At 39.4% G+C, this 17,944-nt stretch overlaps 2 protein-coding genes across 5 annotated transcripts in view; one reads left to right on the forward strand and one right to left on the reverse strand.

The window, feature by feature from the left end:
* Positions 1 to 1,005: 1,005 nt before the first annotated feature.
* On the reverse strand, positions 1,006 to 4,756 carry LOC107720156 (tripartite motif-containing protein 7). The gene is made up of 11 exons (XM_016527791.1): positions 4,661 to 4,756; positions 4,247 to 4,371; positions 4,073 to 4,117; positions 3,869 to 3,979; positions 3,656 to 3,793; positions 3,244 to 3,336; positions 3,002 to 3,136; positions 2,053 to 2,107; positions 1,899 to 1,922; positions 1,695 to 1,721; positions 1,006 to 1,602 (listed from the first exon to the last, which is right to left on the reverse strand). Exons 1-11 carry the CDS (start codon positions 4,677 to 4,679, stop codon positions 1,076 to 1,078), a joined length of 1,299 nt encoding a protein of 432 aa, XP_016383277.1. The 5' UTR covers positions 4,680 to 4,756; the 3' UTR covers positions 1,006 to 1,075.
* A 10,717-nt stretch (positions 4,757 to 15,473) lies between these two features.
* The window catches only part of piga (phosphatidylinositol glycan anchor biosynthesis, class A), a 5,525-nt gene continuing 3,054 nt past the window's right edge, over positions 15,474 to 17,944 (forward strand). Inside the window, exons 1-3 of one of the 4 annotated variants that reach the window (XM_016527780.1) lie at positions 15,474 to 15,502; positions 16,767 to 17,112; positions 17,193 to 17,625. In XM_016527780.1, the coding sequence (XP_016383266.1) occupies positions 16,816 to 17,112; positions 17,193 to 17,625 (730 nt within the window). In that variant the 5' untranslated portion in view covers positions 15,474 to 15,502; positions 16,767 to 16,815. The other 3 variants (XM_016527777.1, XM_016527778.1, XM_016527779.1) reach the window with 3 other exon arrangements.

Below are 17,944 nucleotides of genomic sequence, written 5' to 3' on the forward strand. Positions count from 1 at the left end.
TGGAAACATAAAAACATCACCAAAAAAAAAAAAAATAAAAAAAACTGTCAGCAGAATTTTGTCTGACATCATGCCTCTAATTAATGCCTATACTGTGTTTTTATCAGAAAATTATGAAATTATGTAAAATAGCTGTTGCATTGCTGCAAAACAAATAACTTTTAACACCAACAAGAATAGCAATAAACAGTGAGAGAAATTAAGATTATTTTTTAATTGCAAGAAGACTGCAAGAAGTCATTACCTTTTGAAATAATTGCGCGTTTCAAAAATAAATTGATAAGAAAATTCAAATTCTATTAATCCATTAGTTTGCTTAATGCACAACTATTTTGACATATTATATTTTTCTCTCGTCCATTGGTATAATTTCTGTCAATCACTACAATTTTGAAAAAGATGAGGGATTTATATGTCACTCCCGAAACTTTTTTTCCAGCTCGCCCATCAGCCTTTGCTGGCACGTCCACCTCTCTCATGCTACAACTGCACATGATGGTAACGCAGCCTTTATGCTTTGACCATGTGTAATCCAGTAATCACCACGTCACATATTTACTCTAGATCAACCACATGTGTGACATGAAAATTCTCTCACCTTTCCAAATACTCCAACTTGCCCATAAGCCTTTGCATAGAGCACAAACACTGGAGATGTGGCCAAATCCGTTTAGCCAATATCCTAGTTTCAGCTGATGGAGCTCTTGCTAAATGTGAGAAAATGGACTTGTGGCTTGAGAGATTACACAATCGATGTCTGCAAGCTATAGTCATCACCAGATAATTTGCTGAATGAGATAACACTTTTGAGGCAAATACAAAGAAAAACATTGGTAGTAGTAGGGCTCTGTTGGGTGCCTGCCTGGACGTATTTTTGAAGTGGCAGATGAAAAAGAAAAACCTGAGCACTAGTAATAATAATAATAATAATAATAATAATAATAATAATAATAATAATAATAATAATAATAATAATAATAATAATAATTACGTAATGTTTTGGGTTAATCTACAGAGATGTAAGTGAAGTAAGGACCATGAGGTATGTTTTATATGCTAAATTGGGAAATACATTTTACGATGAAATCATCAATGCTCTGTCTGTCTCAACAGTGCCAAACACTGGGTAAATGTTTTCAGTCTCGTTGAAGTCAGTGTTAAAAGAGAAGATATGTATTCTTTTAACTGCATCATAGAAAGAGACATGGCCCTCCTCTATGTCCAGATAAACTCCGACCCTAGAGGGTGTCGGCAGGTTGACTTTAGTGACTGGTTCAGTCAAAGCCATCAAAGTTCCCAGTTGCAAGCGCAGATTCCAGTACCCTGTTTTTGTGTTCATTGTGACATAGCCATTCCGAGGGGCAGATTCTTTTACAACTCCTACCCTCCACTCATGTTTCTTCCTCACATCTACCTCCCAGTAATGTCTACCTGCGTTATAACCCTCTTCAGCTTGGACACACGTCCAGCCATCAAATTTAGAACGTTTCCATTGGAACCCTTTCCAAGATTCATGACCATATTTTTTTGCTTTCAAATATTTTCCATCTTCAGAGACCAGGAGATCTGGGTTGGCTGTGTTTGGGTCCAGAATTACATCAGCTTCAAGGACAAAAGGAAAAGGAATTGCATTGAATCCTACACACATATATGTCTTGATAATGAAAGCTCCAATTATATCAGTTGAGCTTTACCTGTTGATTTTGTTATCCAATTCCAAACTGCAAAAATGAAAGTACATTGAATTAAACTTGGTTGGAAATGTATGCTAAACTGACCATCAGTATTTAATCGCAAATATTTTTTATTTGATTTTTTTCTATTTTACCAAAAATGTAAAGGACAAATTAAAAGGAAAGCTATGATTTTATGAAGATCAGTGAGTCTAAAGAAAATACCTGTGTTAGGAATCCGTAATCCAACTACAGAAGAAAAGACAAGAAGAAAAAACCTTGACATAACCTTTTACACATAAGTTTGAATGCATTTTCTATAATTATTCTCTGAGACGTGTATATAAGTGCTGCATATAAAGACCAAAATAATCTTCACCTGTGATTTTGGATCTCTGTTTACTCCTTACCCACAGTCTGGGGACGGAATCCTCCTTACATTCAAAAGAGAAATATTTTAGCACAATAAAACCACAAGAAAAGTCTTCGTACCCTACACTACATTTTTAAGAGTGTGGTAGTGTGGTATGTTGGGGGGCCCTCTGTGCCGCTTGCGTTTTCCTTCAGACAAGACAGACTGGAGCTGGTGCTGCCGTGGCCAATCAGAATTGGCATGTTTTTTACACTTACTTCAGACACCAGTCACACTGAAGGTGTTCAGATATATATTTTTTTTTTTCCTACAGGGCAGGGGAAAGGAAGAGGTATGTAAAATGGAAACGGAAGTTTCTAAGCAGTTGTACACATCTAAATGGTCCAGATAGATTTCAGCCTATATGGCCAATTTCACATGTATTTTGTGTATTTTTCAAAATACAAGTACTGTGTTTGTATTTAAATAAATTTTTTCCACACAGTATTTTGTATTTGTATTTAAATAAAATTTTCCACACAGTATTTTTATTTTAAATACATTTTCATGTATTTATGCCAATCTCTGATAATAGCTAATATGAAACAGATGTCTTGCACATTCACGGATAGCTTACTTTCGGGTTGCAAAATAAGGTGGATACAACACTACATTGTGACTCCAATGTGATTGCCAATTAATAAAAAATACTACTGTAAAATCAAATAAATATAAAAAAAAAATTTGTATAAAATGAATGTATAAATATGCTATAAAAATGTATAATTCATGACATTTATTGAAGGCTTATAACATTAGTTAAAATCTCATGTGTAAATCATTTATATACGTTCAGTTAAAAATTAAATATTGAAAAGCCAAGAACTACATGGACTACAGTTATACAGGCATACTTGTATCTTTTGGTTTCTTCAACTTTAGTTTTCATTATATGATCAACTTTTGTATTCTTTACCTCAGAGCATTCTGACTGTAGAACAGCCCATACCATCCAGTCCATTACTGGAAGCATGCTGGACTCTCCCTGCTTCCACTCTTTGTGAAGATCCCTCAGTGTTTCTTCCCATCCCCCCTTTGGACATACTGAGTTCTTGTCAACAGACAAAAAATAAATGAATGAGATATATGATTACATTTTGTGTGTGACAGGAACATGTCTTATCCCTCTGATCTCTGTAAACATACAGGAACAAATACCTGTTTCAAATCTTTCAGTCTCCAAAACCAGTCAGACAAGATTTTTTTTGCTTTGTTAATTTTCATTTCACTTGACAACTGCTCAGAGGAGGTCTGTTGTTTTTACAGGAAACAAAACAGAAGAAACGAAAGAGAAAGTAAATAAATATTATTGACAACTGTGGTAAAATAACATGTTGATGTTAATTAGGGTTATTTTATTATTTTCCCTGTTCCACTGAGTTTTAACCAGGCTTGTTGCGAATTTGCTCCAGGATGGTTGAAACAAAAACTCACAATAAAGGAAAACATTTTTAGTACTTATCATTTCTCGCATTATGGCATCGCGTCTGGTTAGAACATGCTATCACAGGAAATAATCTTTAAACAGGAAATTTCTTTAAAACTTCATCATAAAAATGTGAATCCAAACCTCTTTCTTGTCCATTTGTTTTGTCTTTATGTTTTCAAGATCTTTTGCCCACTGCAAAATATAATACTGTTGTTCTTCCTGTTCTTCGTTACTTCCTTTATTTTTAATCTTTCGAGTCATCAAGGATAACTTCTTGGACTGTGGGCATAATGTAGATCATTTGAACTTCTGATAAATTCATATCAAATTCATATTGTAATGCCAAATGTTTACCTGTACCACTCTGTCCAGTTCAGCAGCCAGTTCTCTGATATTGTACACTGACTCCTCTAGAGCTAAGTCACCTTTTTGCTCCGTACTATTGATGGCTGGTATTTTGAACCACTGCAAAAAGTTTTTTTTTTTTTAAACATATTTAGTCGATAATTTTGGCTTAGATATAATTAATAACACTTTATATTACATGCATGTGTTTACCTGGTAAAAGACCTTCCCAAGTTGGTGGATTATTTTAACAGCGTACTGTCAGGAAAAACATGCCCAAAACATTTATTTCACCACCCTCAAAAACATGCTGAAACTAACCACAAGGTATTTTGGTAATGTTTAAAATAAAAGATGTTTGACTTTTTACTTTATGACATTATATACCTGTGATGGCTGAGCACTCAGATTTGGCTTGATAACTGGGAATGACGCAGAAGCTCTTGCATTCTTCTTTATGTGTGGCTCGTGGAGACTAATGTCACTTAAGGTAATTCCAGTGCTTTTGTCTTCTGCAACATTTATAGACATTCTGTGAATTTAGCAGTTGCAGGAACTGAAACAGTACAGTGATTGCCATAGTGGTACAGCGATTCTGAACTATGAACACTGAGTGATGTTAACAAATTTGCTTGACACATACCACACAGTAACGCATTAACAGGAATACTTTTGAATGCATCTGTTTCACTATTCCAAATCTCTGCCATACAAAAGAATGTTTCAGAAATTTGTGAAAATTAGTTTTTTTTTCCTTAGCACTCCAAATATAAGATATGAAAGTAAAATAAAAATCCATACCAGCTGCTGCAAATGCCATATTACATGTATAGTGTAATCCAATAAAAGCTCTTATGTACACATCCTTTACTGTCACTGCAGTTGAAAGATGAGGGGTTGTTGTTGTTGTTGTACAACAGTATATATATCCTACCTAGACGCCGCCTTCTCCAAAGTGAAACCATAAGTAGGCTATGTTTATGGTTGTGTGGTGTCTGACTCACCCACTGGTTTGTTTTTGTTTGTTTTTTTTGTATGGTCTGTATGAGTTGTAAAGTCTGCATGTGATATTTGCCTTATTATGACATCTATATGTCTGATCAGTGCTATTGTATGCTCTTTTGTTTTGTCCTACATTGCATAACTCAGCTGTATTCTGTTGTCTACATGACGCAAGCCTGAAAAATTACAACTAAAAATGATTTAGTTGTTTTTACAACTAGTCTTGTGATCATTAGAGATTGTTGTTTGGTCAGCACCTAACTAATAGCTTCAGACCACTGTAGTACGCAAGTTATATGGACCATTTTTATTGTGCTTTTTGTCTTTTTTGATGCTTGTTTGTGAAGTATAACACAAAGTAATTCTAACTTTATCGTATTCATATTTCCATATTCATATTTATAAACAGTAACTGTTTAGTGCTGCAAATTCATTCAAAATCCTAGAAACCCCTGTTTTAATCCAATAAATTACATTACTTAAAAAAATATGTATGTAGCATCATTTAATAAATCAACATGCCTTCGTGTTCATGTAACATAGAAACATTTATCACATTTTACTTGTTAGACGTTGCTATAAGGAACTGTTCCTGCGGTTTAGGGTAGCTTTATTTCATAAGCAGAATTCAAAAGCAGCGGGCAGCAGTTTTGGTTGTAAGGCTCCACCTTGTAATGACTCTCCCAACCATTAGCTGGCACTGACACTTATGCCGTGTAATGACTCTCCCAGCCACTAGGTGGCCCTAGCTTCTGTAGAATTAATTGTATTACTACTCATTAGGACTTGATTCCTCCCACCTGTGGGTCATTACCTTGTTTGTGTTTGCCTACTTAAGCATGCCTCTTTCTTTTAGTCGTGTTCAGTCTTGAGCCTACTATGCATGTATTATCCTTGCCAAGAAAGCTAAGTCTGTTGTGTTTTTGGATTTGCCTTTTGCTCATCTTTTGTTTCTTGTATTTTTTCTGTGGAAGCACGGCTTCCTTTTTGTTGTACTTTTGACCTTGGACTCCTCAGTAAAGCACTTTTTGTTCAGTTATCTCTAGGTCTCAAGCCTCTCCAGTTTTAACCACCCCATCTGTTCCAGCTGAAAGGTCCACACCTCCATTTCCTGGACTTCTACCTGAGCCAAGACTGCCTGCACCAGAGAGGTATGATGGGAATCCTGAGAGATGTCGAAGCTTTATCACTCAGTGTACATTTGTGTACAGGCATTTGGATTACAACCTAACAGCTTTCCAACAGAGAACAGCAAGGTTACATACATCACTCTGCTCACTGGAAAAGTGCTGGACTGGGCTACGGCTTTGTGGGAACAACATTCCCCACTTACTGACAATTGTGACCTATTTGTTGCAGAGATGAGGAGGGTCTTTCATCACCCTACCAGTGGGGGAGAGGTTGACCACAGGCTGCTTCAGATTTCTCAAGGGACAAGGAGTGTGGCAGAGTTTGCGATTGAGTTCCACTGTTTAGCCTCAGAGAGTGGTTGGGACCAACGAGCCCTGAGAGCGACGTTTCACCGTGCCCTGTCCCCTGAACTCAAAGATTTACTGGCCTTCCGAGATCCGGCTCCTGACCTAGAGTCCCTTATTGACATTGCCATCAGGGTGGACAACCGCATTCGAGAGCGCAGACGGGAACGCCGTGGGGAGGTCCGGCTGCCTGAGCCCCAAGCTTCTAGCAGTGCCCTTGATTCACCTCCACTTCCCATGAATTTCGAGGAACCCATGCAGTTGGGAAGGGCCAGACTGTCACAAGCCGAGAGGGAACGACGCATGAGGGAAAAATGCTGCTTGTACTGTGGAAAGCCAGACCACTTCAGATCCAACTGTCCAGAGTTGACGGGAAAAGACAACTCTCGTCCAAGAAGAGGGGGGCTGGGACGAGAGTAATCACCTTCCCCCAACCAGCAGCTTCTGGGGTTTCACTCAATGTATCACTGGATTCACTGGATTGACATCACAAGCTTCTGGCCTTCCTAGATTCAGGGGCTGCTGGAAATTTTATGGACTTTACGGACTTTACTCACCTGAGAATTCAGCCCATCTCTCTTCAAGAACCCCTGACCATAACTGCATTGGACGGGAGACCCCTGGGCTCTGGTCAGGTAAGACAGTGCACTACACCCCTCCATCTCCAAATTGGTTGTCATAAGGAGAAGATACAGTTTTTCTTGATCCATTCACCAGAGTTCCCTTTAATTCTTGGTTTCCCATGGTTATCCCTTCACAATCCACATATAGATTGGACAGCCAGGGTAGTGATTGATTGGGGTACTAATTGTGGTATTTCGGGTCTCTCTCTCTGTTATTTTTCCGAGTTGCTGGCGACATCTCCTGACCCAAGACCAACCACTTCCAAGCTGCTGCCCATTCCTCAAGCCACCAGCCCAATCCAAAGAGGTGCTAACTATCCCCAAGCTTAGACCTGTATCCTCCGGAGTCCCAGTGCTTCCTCCTGAGCTGTCTCGAGTCCCCTCAGAATATGCAGACCTCTGTGAAGTTTTCAGCAAGACCCGCGCGGCCTCTCTGCCACCCCACAGACCGTATGACTGTGCAATTGATCTGCTACCGGGTACCTGCCCTCCTCGAGGGAGACTTTATTCCCTCTCTGCCCCAGAAAGAACTGCCATGGAGGAATATATCAATGACGCTCTTAACAGTGGGTTCATCCGGCCATCTACGTCACCGGCAGGGGCTGGCTTCTTCTTTGTGGGGAAGAAGGATGGCGGTCTTCGGCCGTGCATTGACTACCGGGGCCTTAATCGCATCACTGTAAAGAACCGCTACCCACTGCCACTAATGACCACGGCCTTCGAACTCCTTCAAGGGGCAACCATTTTCACAAAATTAGACCTTCGGAACGCCTACCACCTTGTTAGGATACGAGAAGGAGATGAGTGGAAGACTGCTTTTAACACTCCTAAGGGACACTATGAGTATCAGGTAATGCCCTTTGGGCTAGTCAATGCTCCAGCCGCTTTTCAGGCACTTATTAATGATGTGCTACGAGATATGCTAGACAAGTTTGTATTTGTATATCTTGATGATATTCTCATCTTCTCTCGTTGCTATCAAGAGCATGTCCAACATGTCCGAATCGTCCTATCTCAACTGCTGAGAAATGGACTCTTTGTCAAACTGGAGAAGAGCGAATTTCATGTCCCCACTGTCTCTTTGGTGGGACCAACGAGCCCTGAGAGCGACGTTTCACCGTGCCCTGTCCCCTGAACTCAAAGATGAACTGGCCTTCCGAGATCCGGCTCCTGACCTCGAGTCCCTTATTGACATTGCCATCAGGGTGGACAACCGCATTCGAGAGCGCAGACGGGAACGCCGTGGGGAGGTCCGGCTGCCTGAGCCCCAAGCTTCTAGCAGTGCCCTTGATTCACCTCCACTTCCCATGAATTTCGAGCAACCCATGCAGTTGGGAAGGGCCAGACTGTCACAAGCCAAGAGGAAACGACGCATGAGGGAAAAATGCTGCTTGTACTGTGGAAAGCCAGACCACTTCAGATCCAACTGTCCAGCGTTGACGGGAAAAGACAACTCTCGTCCAAGAAGAGGGGGGCTGGGACGAGAGTAATCACCTTCCACCAACCAGCAGCTTCTGGGGATTTAACTCAATGTATCACTGGATTGGGGTAACCAACATCACAAGCTTCTGGCCTTCCTAGATTCAGGGGCTGCTGGAAATTTTATGGACTTTACTTTGGCCAGACACCTGAGAATTCAGCCCATCTCTCTTCAAGAACCCCTGACCATAACTGCATTGGACGGGAGACCCCTGGGCTCTGGTCAGGTAAGACAGTGCACTACACCCCTCCATCTCCAAATTGGTTGTCATAAGGAGAAGATACAGTTTTTCTTGATCCATTCACCAGAGTTCCCTTTAATTCTTGGTTTCCCATGGTTATCCCTTCACAATCCACATATAGATTGGACAGCCAGGGTAGTGATTGATTGGGGTACTAATTGTGGTATTTCGGGTCTCTCTCTCTGTTATTTTTCCGAGTTGCTGGCGACATCTCCTGACTCACGACCAACCACTTCCAAGCTGCTGCCCATTCCTCAAGCCACCAGCCCAATCCAAAGAGGTGCTAACTATCCCCAAGCTTAAACCTGTATCCTCCGGAGTCCCAGTGCTTCCTCCTGAGCTGTCTCGAGTCCCCTCAGAATATGCAGACTTCTGTGAAGTTTTCAGCAAGACCCGTGCGGCCTCTCTGCCACCCCACAGACTGTATGACTGTGCAATTGATCTGCTACCGGGTACCTGCCCTCCTCGAGGGAGACTTTATTCCCTCTCTGCCCCAGAAAGAGCTGCCATGGAGGAATATATCAATGACGCTCTTAACAGTGGTTTCATCCGTCCATCTACGTCACCGGCAGGGGCTGGCTTCTTTGTGGGGAAGAAGGATGGCGGTCTTCGGCCGTGCATTGACTACCGGGGCCTTAATCGCATCACGGTAAAGAACCCCGCTAACGTCACCGGCAGGGGCTGGCTTCTTCTTTGTGGGGAAGAAGGATGGCGGTCTTCGGCCGTGCATTGACTACCGGGGCCTTAATCGCATCACGGTAAAAAGAACCGCTACCCACTGCCACTAATGACCGCGGCCTTCGAACTCCTTCAAGGGGCAACCATTTTCACAAAATTAGACCTTCGGAATGCCTACCACCTTGTTAGGATACGAGAAGGAGATGAGTGGAAGACGGCTTTTAACACTCATAAGGGACACTATGAGTATCAGGTAATGCCCTTTGGGCTAGTCAATGCTCCAGCCATTTTTCAGGCATTTATTAATGATGTGCTATGAGATATGCTAGACAAGTTTGTATTTGTATATCTTGATGATATTCTCATCTTCTCTCGTTGCTATCAAGAGCATGTCCAACATGTCCGAATCGTCCTATCTCAACTGCTGAGAAATGGACTTTGTTAACTGGAGAAGAGCGAATTTAATGTCCCCACTGTCTCTTTTCTTGGATTCATTGTCTCTAGTGGCAACGTCCAGATGAATCCCGGCAAGATTCATTATTTGTCATCCACCATAGCTCAGTGGTAAAAGAGGCAGTTCAGTTGACTAGAAGACCCGAGTTCGATTCCAGCCTCAGACACCCATCACATTGGTAAAAGGACTAGTCGGTCCTAACGGCCATTCTCACATTAATTTTCTCACGAGATGAAAAGCACCCCACATCCCCTCAAACGAAAGCAAGAGCACCCTCAGTTGAAACTGTAGGATACTTTTGTTTCATTATATTTTAATATATAATTAATCAGTTACATTGAAAATTCGTGTGGGTGCTAATGTGGTTGTTTTCTTCTTCTTTAATGAACTTCTCTGTTTTATTCTCCTCCTTGGGGGCGGGTGGAAGATAGGGGCCACTGAGGGTTTTGACTGTTCATGTCCACCCTTAGTAATTTTTAAAAAATTAAGGGAAAAAGAAATGTGTAAAGTACATAGACTGTATTAATATTGCTGTGTCCTTAAATTGCAGTTTAACATAGTGATAACCACAGCAATGAACAGGCAAAATATAATTTGTCAAAATAGATGTGCAATGTAAATGCAGTCTGATAATAGATTAATTGAAAAATACCTCTTTGAATTTTCGTATCAAAACATTTTTGAAATGCAGTTGCAATTATTTGTGAAAGTAATGACTTGTAAATCTCTCTCACTGTACATCGCTATTTTTATTGTTAAGTTATTTGTTTTGCAGCATTGCAGCAGTTATTGTACACAATTTTATGATAAAAACACAGCATTAGTCATTATGACGTTAACTACTAGGCATGTCCAAATGTCAGAAATTTTTTTACATGGGTTTGGGGGAAAAAAACAAACCCAACCAAACCACCCAACCCATCCTCCATTCTTAATCAAAGAACTCCAAATCGCACGTCAAAGAAGGCAGAGTTCCAGAACACACCCACCGACTGCGTAATCGCCACGGACCAATGGTAGCTCAAAGGTGTTTAGGAGCCAAAACGAACATTAAGTGTGAGGAGGGTGTAGAGATTAAATGCTGTAATTGTGGGGGAGGACATAGTATATGCAGGATGCACTGTACAACAAGAAGCTCGTGAAGTACAAAAAATAAAAACAGTGCAAAATTTAACATATGCAGAAGCTACCCGTAAGGTAAAAGCCAAAGGTATAATTGAAACAAAGAGAACTAATGTGCAAGGAATCAGGATGGAATCATATACCCAGAAAGGAGTTAATCCTGAGAGGAATGAATCAGATCTACATATTATGATGAATTATGATGACTTTGTGGCATTAATTTGTGCGGTGGTAAATGGCACTTCACAAGTGGAAAGGAAATTGGACAAGTTAAAGATTATCATAGAATGTGCTAACAAATTTCTCAAGTTAACAGGAGTTACAGCGGAGGAGGTCCATGGGATTTTGAAAGCAAAGGAAGGAACTGCTGCTTTGGATACGACTCAGAGTAATAATACATAGTTGTATAATGTCTTTCCTGCTACTACATTGGAATGCCAGGAGCCTAATAGCAAATGGGAAAGAATTTAAAAAACATATCACAGAAATGGAAAAGGCACCAGACATCATGTGTATTCAGGAGACATGGTTAAATAGCTCCTTGGATTTTAAGATCAATGGATATGTAGTAGAGAGGAAAGATAGAGAAACTGGAAGAGGTGGAGGGTGTGCAACATTTATTAAAGAAGGCATAGCATATAAGAGAATATACAAAAGTAATAATGTAGAATGTGTAAGTATAGAAGTAATGGGAATACATGAAGAAATTAGAATTACAAATTTTTATAATCCATGCAAAGAAATAAGTAATACTTTTAGAAGTAATACTCTTAGAAGAAGTGATGGGTGATACACGGGGTAAAATTATTATATGTGGGGATTTTAATGCACATAATGGTTTATGGGGTAGTAAAAATACAGACAATAATGGGATAGTTAGAAGAATTTATAGAACTTGCACTTGCTTGTATGTTTGAATGATGGGAAACCAACAAGAATGGATATAATTAAAGGTGGCATGTCATATCTCACAATAACATCAGCTGCCTTAGCCGGTAAGTGTACTTGGAGTGTACATGAAGATAATTTGGGCAGTGATCATTGGCCTGTAGTTTGTGAGATTCAGAGTGCAGTCCAAAGGCAAAACTTTAATCAGTCTGCAAGATGGGGATTTAAGCAGGCAAAATGGAAGGAATTTTATGTGTTGTGTGAAGAAAATTTCAAAAATATGAAGTTGGAAGGGAATATTGAGGAGAAATATAATAAGGTAGTAGGAGAAATAATTTCTGCAGCAAATCAATCTATACCGTTAATAAGAGGTAATGGAAAGAAAAAGAAAAGTGTACCGTGGTGGTCTGAAGAGTGCACAATGGCAATTAGAGAGAGGAATAAGGCATTCCGGATTTTAAAAAGGTTAATAACTCAAGATACAGTTGTAGAATATCAGAAGAAAAGGGCAGCTGCAAGAAGGGTAATTAAAAGTGCAAAGAGAAAGGCTTGGCAGGAATTCTGTAACACAATTGGGAGAGAGACTGGAATGCATGTGGTATGGAGAATGATTAGGAAAATGAATGGTATTAATAATTATAAACAGATCCCTGTAATTGAAGAGGAAGGGAAAATATAATTAAAGGTGGCATGTCATATCTCACAATAACATCAGCTGCCTTAGCCGGTAAGTGTACTTGGAGTGTACAAGATAATTTGGGCAGTGATCATTGGCCTGTAATTTCAAAAATATGAAGTTGGAAGGGAATATTGAGGAGAAATATAATAAGGTAGTAGGAGAAATAATTTCTGCAGCAAATCAATCTATACCATTAATAAGAGGTAATGGAAAGAAAAAGAAAAGTGTACCGTGGTGGTCTGAAGAGTGCACAGTGGCAATTAGAGAGAGGAATAAGGCATTCCGGATTTTAAAAAGGTTAATAACTCAAGATACAGTTGTAGAATATCAGAAGAAAAGGGCAGCTGCAAGAAGGGTAATTAAAAGTGCAAAGAGAAAGGCTTGGCAGGAATTCTGTAACACAATTGGGAGAGAGACTGGAATGCATGTGGTATGGAGAATGATTAGGAAAATGAATGGTATTAATAATTATAAACAGATCCCTGTAATTGAAGAGGAAGGGAAAATAGCCAGAACGAATAAAGAAAAGACAGAAGTCTTAGCCAAAACTTTTGCTAAAGTTCATAGTGTTGAAAACTTGAATGATAAGTTCTTAAAAAGAAGACAAGAGTTAAGTAAAATATATGAGAATGTTCGTATGAAAAAACAAGGAGTTGATAGTAATATGGATGAGGATTTTAATTCTTTTGAGTTAAAAATAGCCATTAACAATTCAAAGAATACAACGCCAGGGAGAGACATGATCAGTTACAGTATGTTAAAAAATTTACCAGAAGTAGCCGTTAAAGCATTATTGGATTTATATAATCATATATGGAATGAAGGCACCTTACCCAAAGATTGGAAAAGTGCAATAGTACAACAGTAACAGTAGTGAAACCAGGTAAAGATGCATCAAACTCTGATAGTTATAGGCCAATTGCTCTTGTAAGGATAAAAGAAACTCAGATACTTTGAACTCCTGAGAAACAGACAATACACTGGCATCTTCAAGAAACCCCACAGAGTGGCGGTGCAGGAAACGCCTCTCTCACATATGCATCAGTGCCTTTTAATCTCCTCCCTCCACTTTATTCACTCAGAATGGTCAAGAATATAATGTTCTATATGAATGCAAATAAGATTTACAGTCATGTTTGGTTTCATTTGAATAGTTTCAGGGCAAGTAGTACAATGGTCTTAATCTTACAAAAGTAGACTAAAAGATAATCCAGATCCTAAGAGTTAAAATTCATAGTATTGAAAACTTGAATGATAAGTTCTTAAAAAGAAGACAAGAGTTAAGTAAAATATATGAGAATGTTTGTATGAAAAAACAAGGAGTTGATAGTAATATGGATGAGGATTTTAATTCTTTTTAGTTAAAAATAGCCATTAACAATTCAAAGAATACAACGCCATGGAGAGACATGATCAGTTACAGTATGTTAAAAAATTTACCAGAAGTAGCCGTTAAAGCATTAATGGATTTATATAATCATATATGGAATGAAGGCACCTTACCCAAAGATTGTTAAGACGAAAATAAGTTTAAGGTTAAGTGACAAATTGTCCGTATATTCTACAGAATTAACTGCTATAATAATAGGATTGCAGTGGGTAGAACAGATTAAGCCAAATGGGATTTCCGACTGTAATTTGCTCAGATTCTTCATCAGCTCTTAAAAGTATATTGTCGACAAAAACTGATAGAGAAGATCTGCTAGTAGAAATTTATACATTACTGTACAGACTGAAAATAGAGGGTATAATCGTATACTTTTGTTGGGTACCGGCACATATCGGGATAGTAGGAAATGAAACAGCGGATAAGTTAGCAAAAGAAGCTTAAAGAAAAACTTGGTGGATGTTAAGGTACCTCTGTGAAGAAATTAGATAAAAGCAGTAATTAACAGGGAAATAATAAGAATATGGGCAACAAAGATGGGAAAATAGCAGCACATGTAGGTGGTATTATAATATTGTAAAAACAGTAGGGAAAAAAGAACAGTTTTATGGAAGACACCGAAAGGAAGAAGTAATGATTTCTAGATTAAGGATGGGTCACACAGGACTAAATTCAACACTTGCATTAATGGGGAAGCATGAAAATGGTATGTGTGATGAATGTGATGTTTTTGAAACAGTAGAGCATGAGCTCTTTAAATGTAGTATATGAAGATCAGCGTAACAGTCTTTTTAGCAATATAAGGAACAGACCAGTGAGTGTCGTGGACCTTCTGGGAAAGGGTTTGAGTGATAGTCAGATGTTTAAGGTGGTTTTAACATTTTTAGAGTTTACAGGATTAGACCACAGGATTTAGTGTTTGGGGATGAGGATCATGATGTTTCTGCCCATCTCGGAGGTTGAGGAGCACAGTGTGGAAGCTGGAGGAGCTGAACACGCAGCGACAGCTGAAGCTTGGGGTGGGTGGGGCATTACAATCCCCGCCCCCTTCATTACAGATTCATCACCCATGTGCGCAAGATATACAGTAGGTGGCGGTAATACTCCTAAGGAGTGAACGGCCATTGAACAAGAAGAAGAAGAAGAAGAAGAAGAAGAAGAAGAAGAAGAACGAACTCCCTCAAAGATTTCGCTTTGGTGAGCTGTTTCGAACTGCCAAAACGAACTCAAAACGAGCTTCGTTTCGGCCTGAATTTGTTCGAAATTACGTCATTTCAGTTCATCCTTCGATTTCGTTTGAAGTATATCGGGGCCTTAATGTAGTCTTATTGAAATCGAAATGTAGATGCCTGTAAACATACTGTGTCCTCTAGAGGGCAGGCATCGCCGCATGATATTATTTTACATGTTTCTGTGGCTCAGTGGTAGAGCATTGCGTTAGCAGCGCAAAAGGTCGTGGGTTCAATTCCCAGGGAACATACATACTGGTAAAAAATGTATAGCCTGAATGCACTGTAAGTCGCTTTGGATAAAAGCGTCTGCTAAATGCATAAATTATTATTATTAAATTATTACACCATGAAGAAAAAAAAACCCGGAAGTACGTAAGTAGACGTGAGCGTCTACTGTTTTGCTTATATTGTATTCCAGAGAAATACAGTCGAAATCTTTTCATTTCATTTCTATGATGTCGATGCTTTACAAATTAACGATTGATTTAAAACGTGCTAGAGATGTACCTAGATCATGCACACATCTTAAATCATTCTTTGTTCAGTTGTTTAGAATTCAGTCAAATTTTCTACTAACCCGGTTTTGACTGAGTCCCATGTGCGCAAGATATACAGTAGGTGGCGGTAATACTCCTAAGGAGTGAACGGCCATTGAACAAGAAGAAGAAGAAGAAGAAGAAGAAGAAGAAGAACGAACTCCCTCAAAGATTTCGCTTTGGTGAGCTGTTTCGAACTGCCAAAACGAACTCAAAACGAGCTTCGTTTCGGCCTGAATTTGTTCGAAATTACGTCATTTCAGTTCATCCTTCGATTTCGTTTGAAGTATATCGGGGCCTTAAAGGCTGTAGTCTTATTGAAATCGAAATGTAGATGCCTGTAAACATACTGTGTCCTCTAGAGGGCAGGCATCGCCGCATGATATTATTTTACATGTTTCTGTGGCTCAGTGGTAGAGCATTGCGTTAGCAGCGCAAAAGGTCGTGGGTTCAATTCCCAGGGAACATACATACTGGTAAAAAATGTATAGCCTGAATGCACTGTAAGTCGCTTTGGATAAAAGCGTCTGCTAAATGCATAAATTATTATTATTAAATTATTACACCATGAAGAAAAAAAAACCCGGAAGTACGTAAGTAGACGTGAGCGTCTACTGTTTTGCTTATATTGTATTCCAGAGAAATACAGTCGAAATCTTTTCATTTCATTTCTATGATGTCGATGCTTTACAAATTAACGATTGATTTAAAACGTGCTAGAGATGTACCTAGATCATGCACACATCTTAAATCATTCTTTGTTCAGTTGTTTAGAATTCAGTCAAATTTTCTACTAACCCGGTTTTGACTGAGTGAGTGTTTTCACTATCTTTTTCATTGATTTACATTTATGTAAATGTAACGTAATATTAATGTACGTAATGTGTGTTTAATCCGTGTAGCTCAATACTTCATCTGCCTGTCTGTCTGTTAAGTCTCCGTCTATCAAATCAAATCACTATTGTCACATCACCATAAACCGTAACGGTGGATGAAATTTTGAGTGCATGCTCTACAACAATGCAGTGCTGTAGTTACGTATTAAACCACAATATACTACAAACTATATTAAAGTATGTGACAGCAGAAGTGTGACTGTCTTGTGCACAGGTGGATCTGTATATTTTGTATGGGAGAGCGCTGAGGATTTCACATCACTATGGGCCACAGAAAGAGAGGTCACACTCATGCACGTAAAACGCCCCCATCCTTGGACACACACTCCTCCAACACACTCCGGCACTCTGATCATGAGCAGGTCCTGAAGCACAGGATTTGTATGGTGTCAGACTTCTTCTACCCAAACATGGGTGGCGTGGAGAGTCACATCTACCAGCTCTCACAGTGCCTCATAGAGAAGGGCCACAAGGTTGTCATAGCAACACATGCATATGGAGACCGTCGTGGGATTCGCTACCTGATCAACGGTCTAAAGGTGTATTACCTACCACTGCAGGTGTGTGTATTATTTGTTTACAAAGGTCATATTATACATATCAACCTTACCACTCACATCCTCATGCCTTTTCATTTCAGGTCATGTATAATCAGTCCACGGCAACCACCTGCTTCCACAGTTTGCCGTTACTCCGGTGTGTGTTCGTGCGTGAACGCATCACAATCGTGCACGCTCACAGCTCCTTCTCCGCGATGGCCCATGATGCTCTGTTCCACGCCAAGACTATGGGACTCAACACCGTATTCACAGATCACTCTCTCTTTGGATTTGCGGACCTGAGTTCTGTACTGACCAATAAGCTGCTGACTGTCTCACTGTGTGACACCAATCACATTGTGTGTGTGTCGTACACTAGTAAAGAGAACACTGTACTGCGGGCTGCCCTGGACCCTGAAATTGTCTCCGTCATCCCTAATGCTGTTGACCCCACTGACTTCACCCCTGACCCATGTCGCCGTGACAACAGCAAAATCACCATTGTGGTCATCAGTCGACTGGTTTACAGGAAAGGTAGGTAGAGGATAGTGTTTTTATTTGCATTGCAGAATAATGTATTAATATCAGAATCAGAATCAGAATGAGCTTTATTTATATATGCAGGATGTGTGTGGGGGCAATGACAATCTTTGAAAAACTTTTATATCAATTTCAATAAAAGTTCAATTTTAATGGTTCTAAAAATGTCATGTAAAATAAGTAAATTAAAAACATATTTTCTTTGCGCCTTGAATACATGTAAGTAGGGCTGCACGATATTGGAAAAAACTCACATTGCGATATTTTTTTTCATGCGATATATATATATATATATATATATATATATATATAT

Source organism: Sinocyclocheilus rhinocerous, unplaced genomic scaffold (genome assembly GCF_001515625.1).
Source record: "Sinocyclocheilus rhinocerous isolate Xijiao unplaced genomic scaffold, SAMN03320098_v1.1 scaffold631, whole genome shotgun sequence".
In the NCBI taxonomy this organism is placed as follows: Eukaryota; Metazoa; Chordata; class Actinopteri; order Cypriniformes; family Cyprinidae; genus Sinocyclocheilus; species Sinocyclocheilus rhinocerous.

Coding starts and splice junctions, on each gene's coding strand:
- LOC107720156 (XM_016527791.1), bottom strand. Junction 3,980..4,072: donor TTGGGAAGGTCTTTTACCAG/GTAAACACATGC, acceptor AACTTTTTGCAG/TGGTTCAAAATACCAGCCAT. Junction 3,337..3,655: donor AACAAATGGACAAGAAAGAG/GTTTGGATTCAC, acceptor TAAAAACAACAG/ACCTCCTCTGAGCAGTTGTC.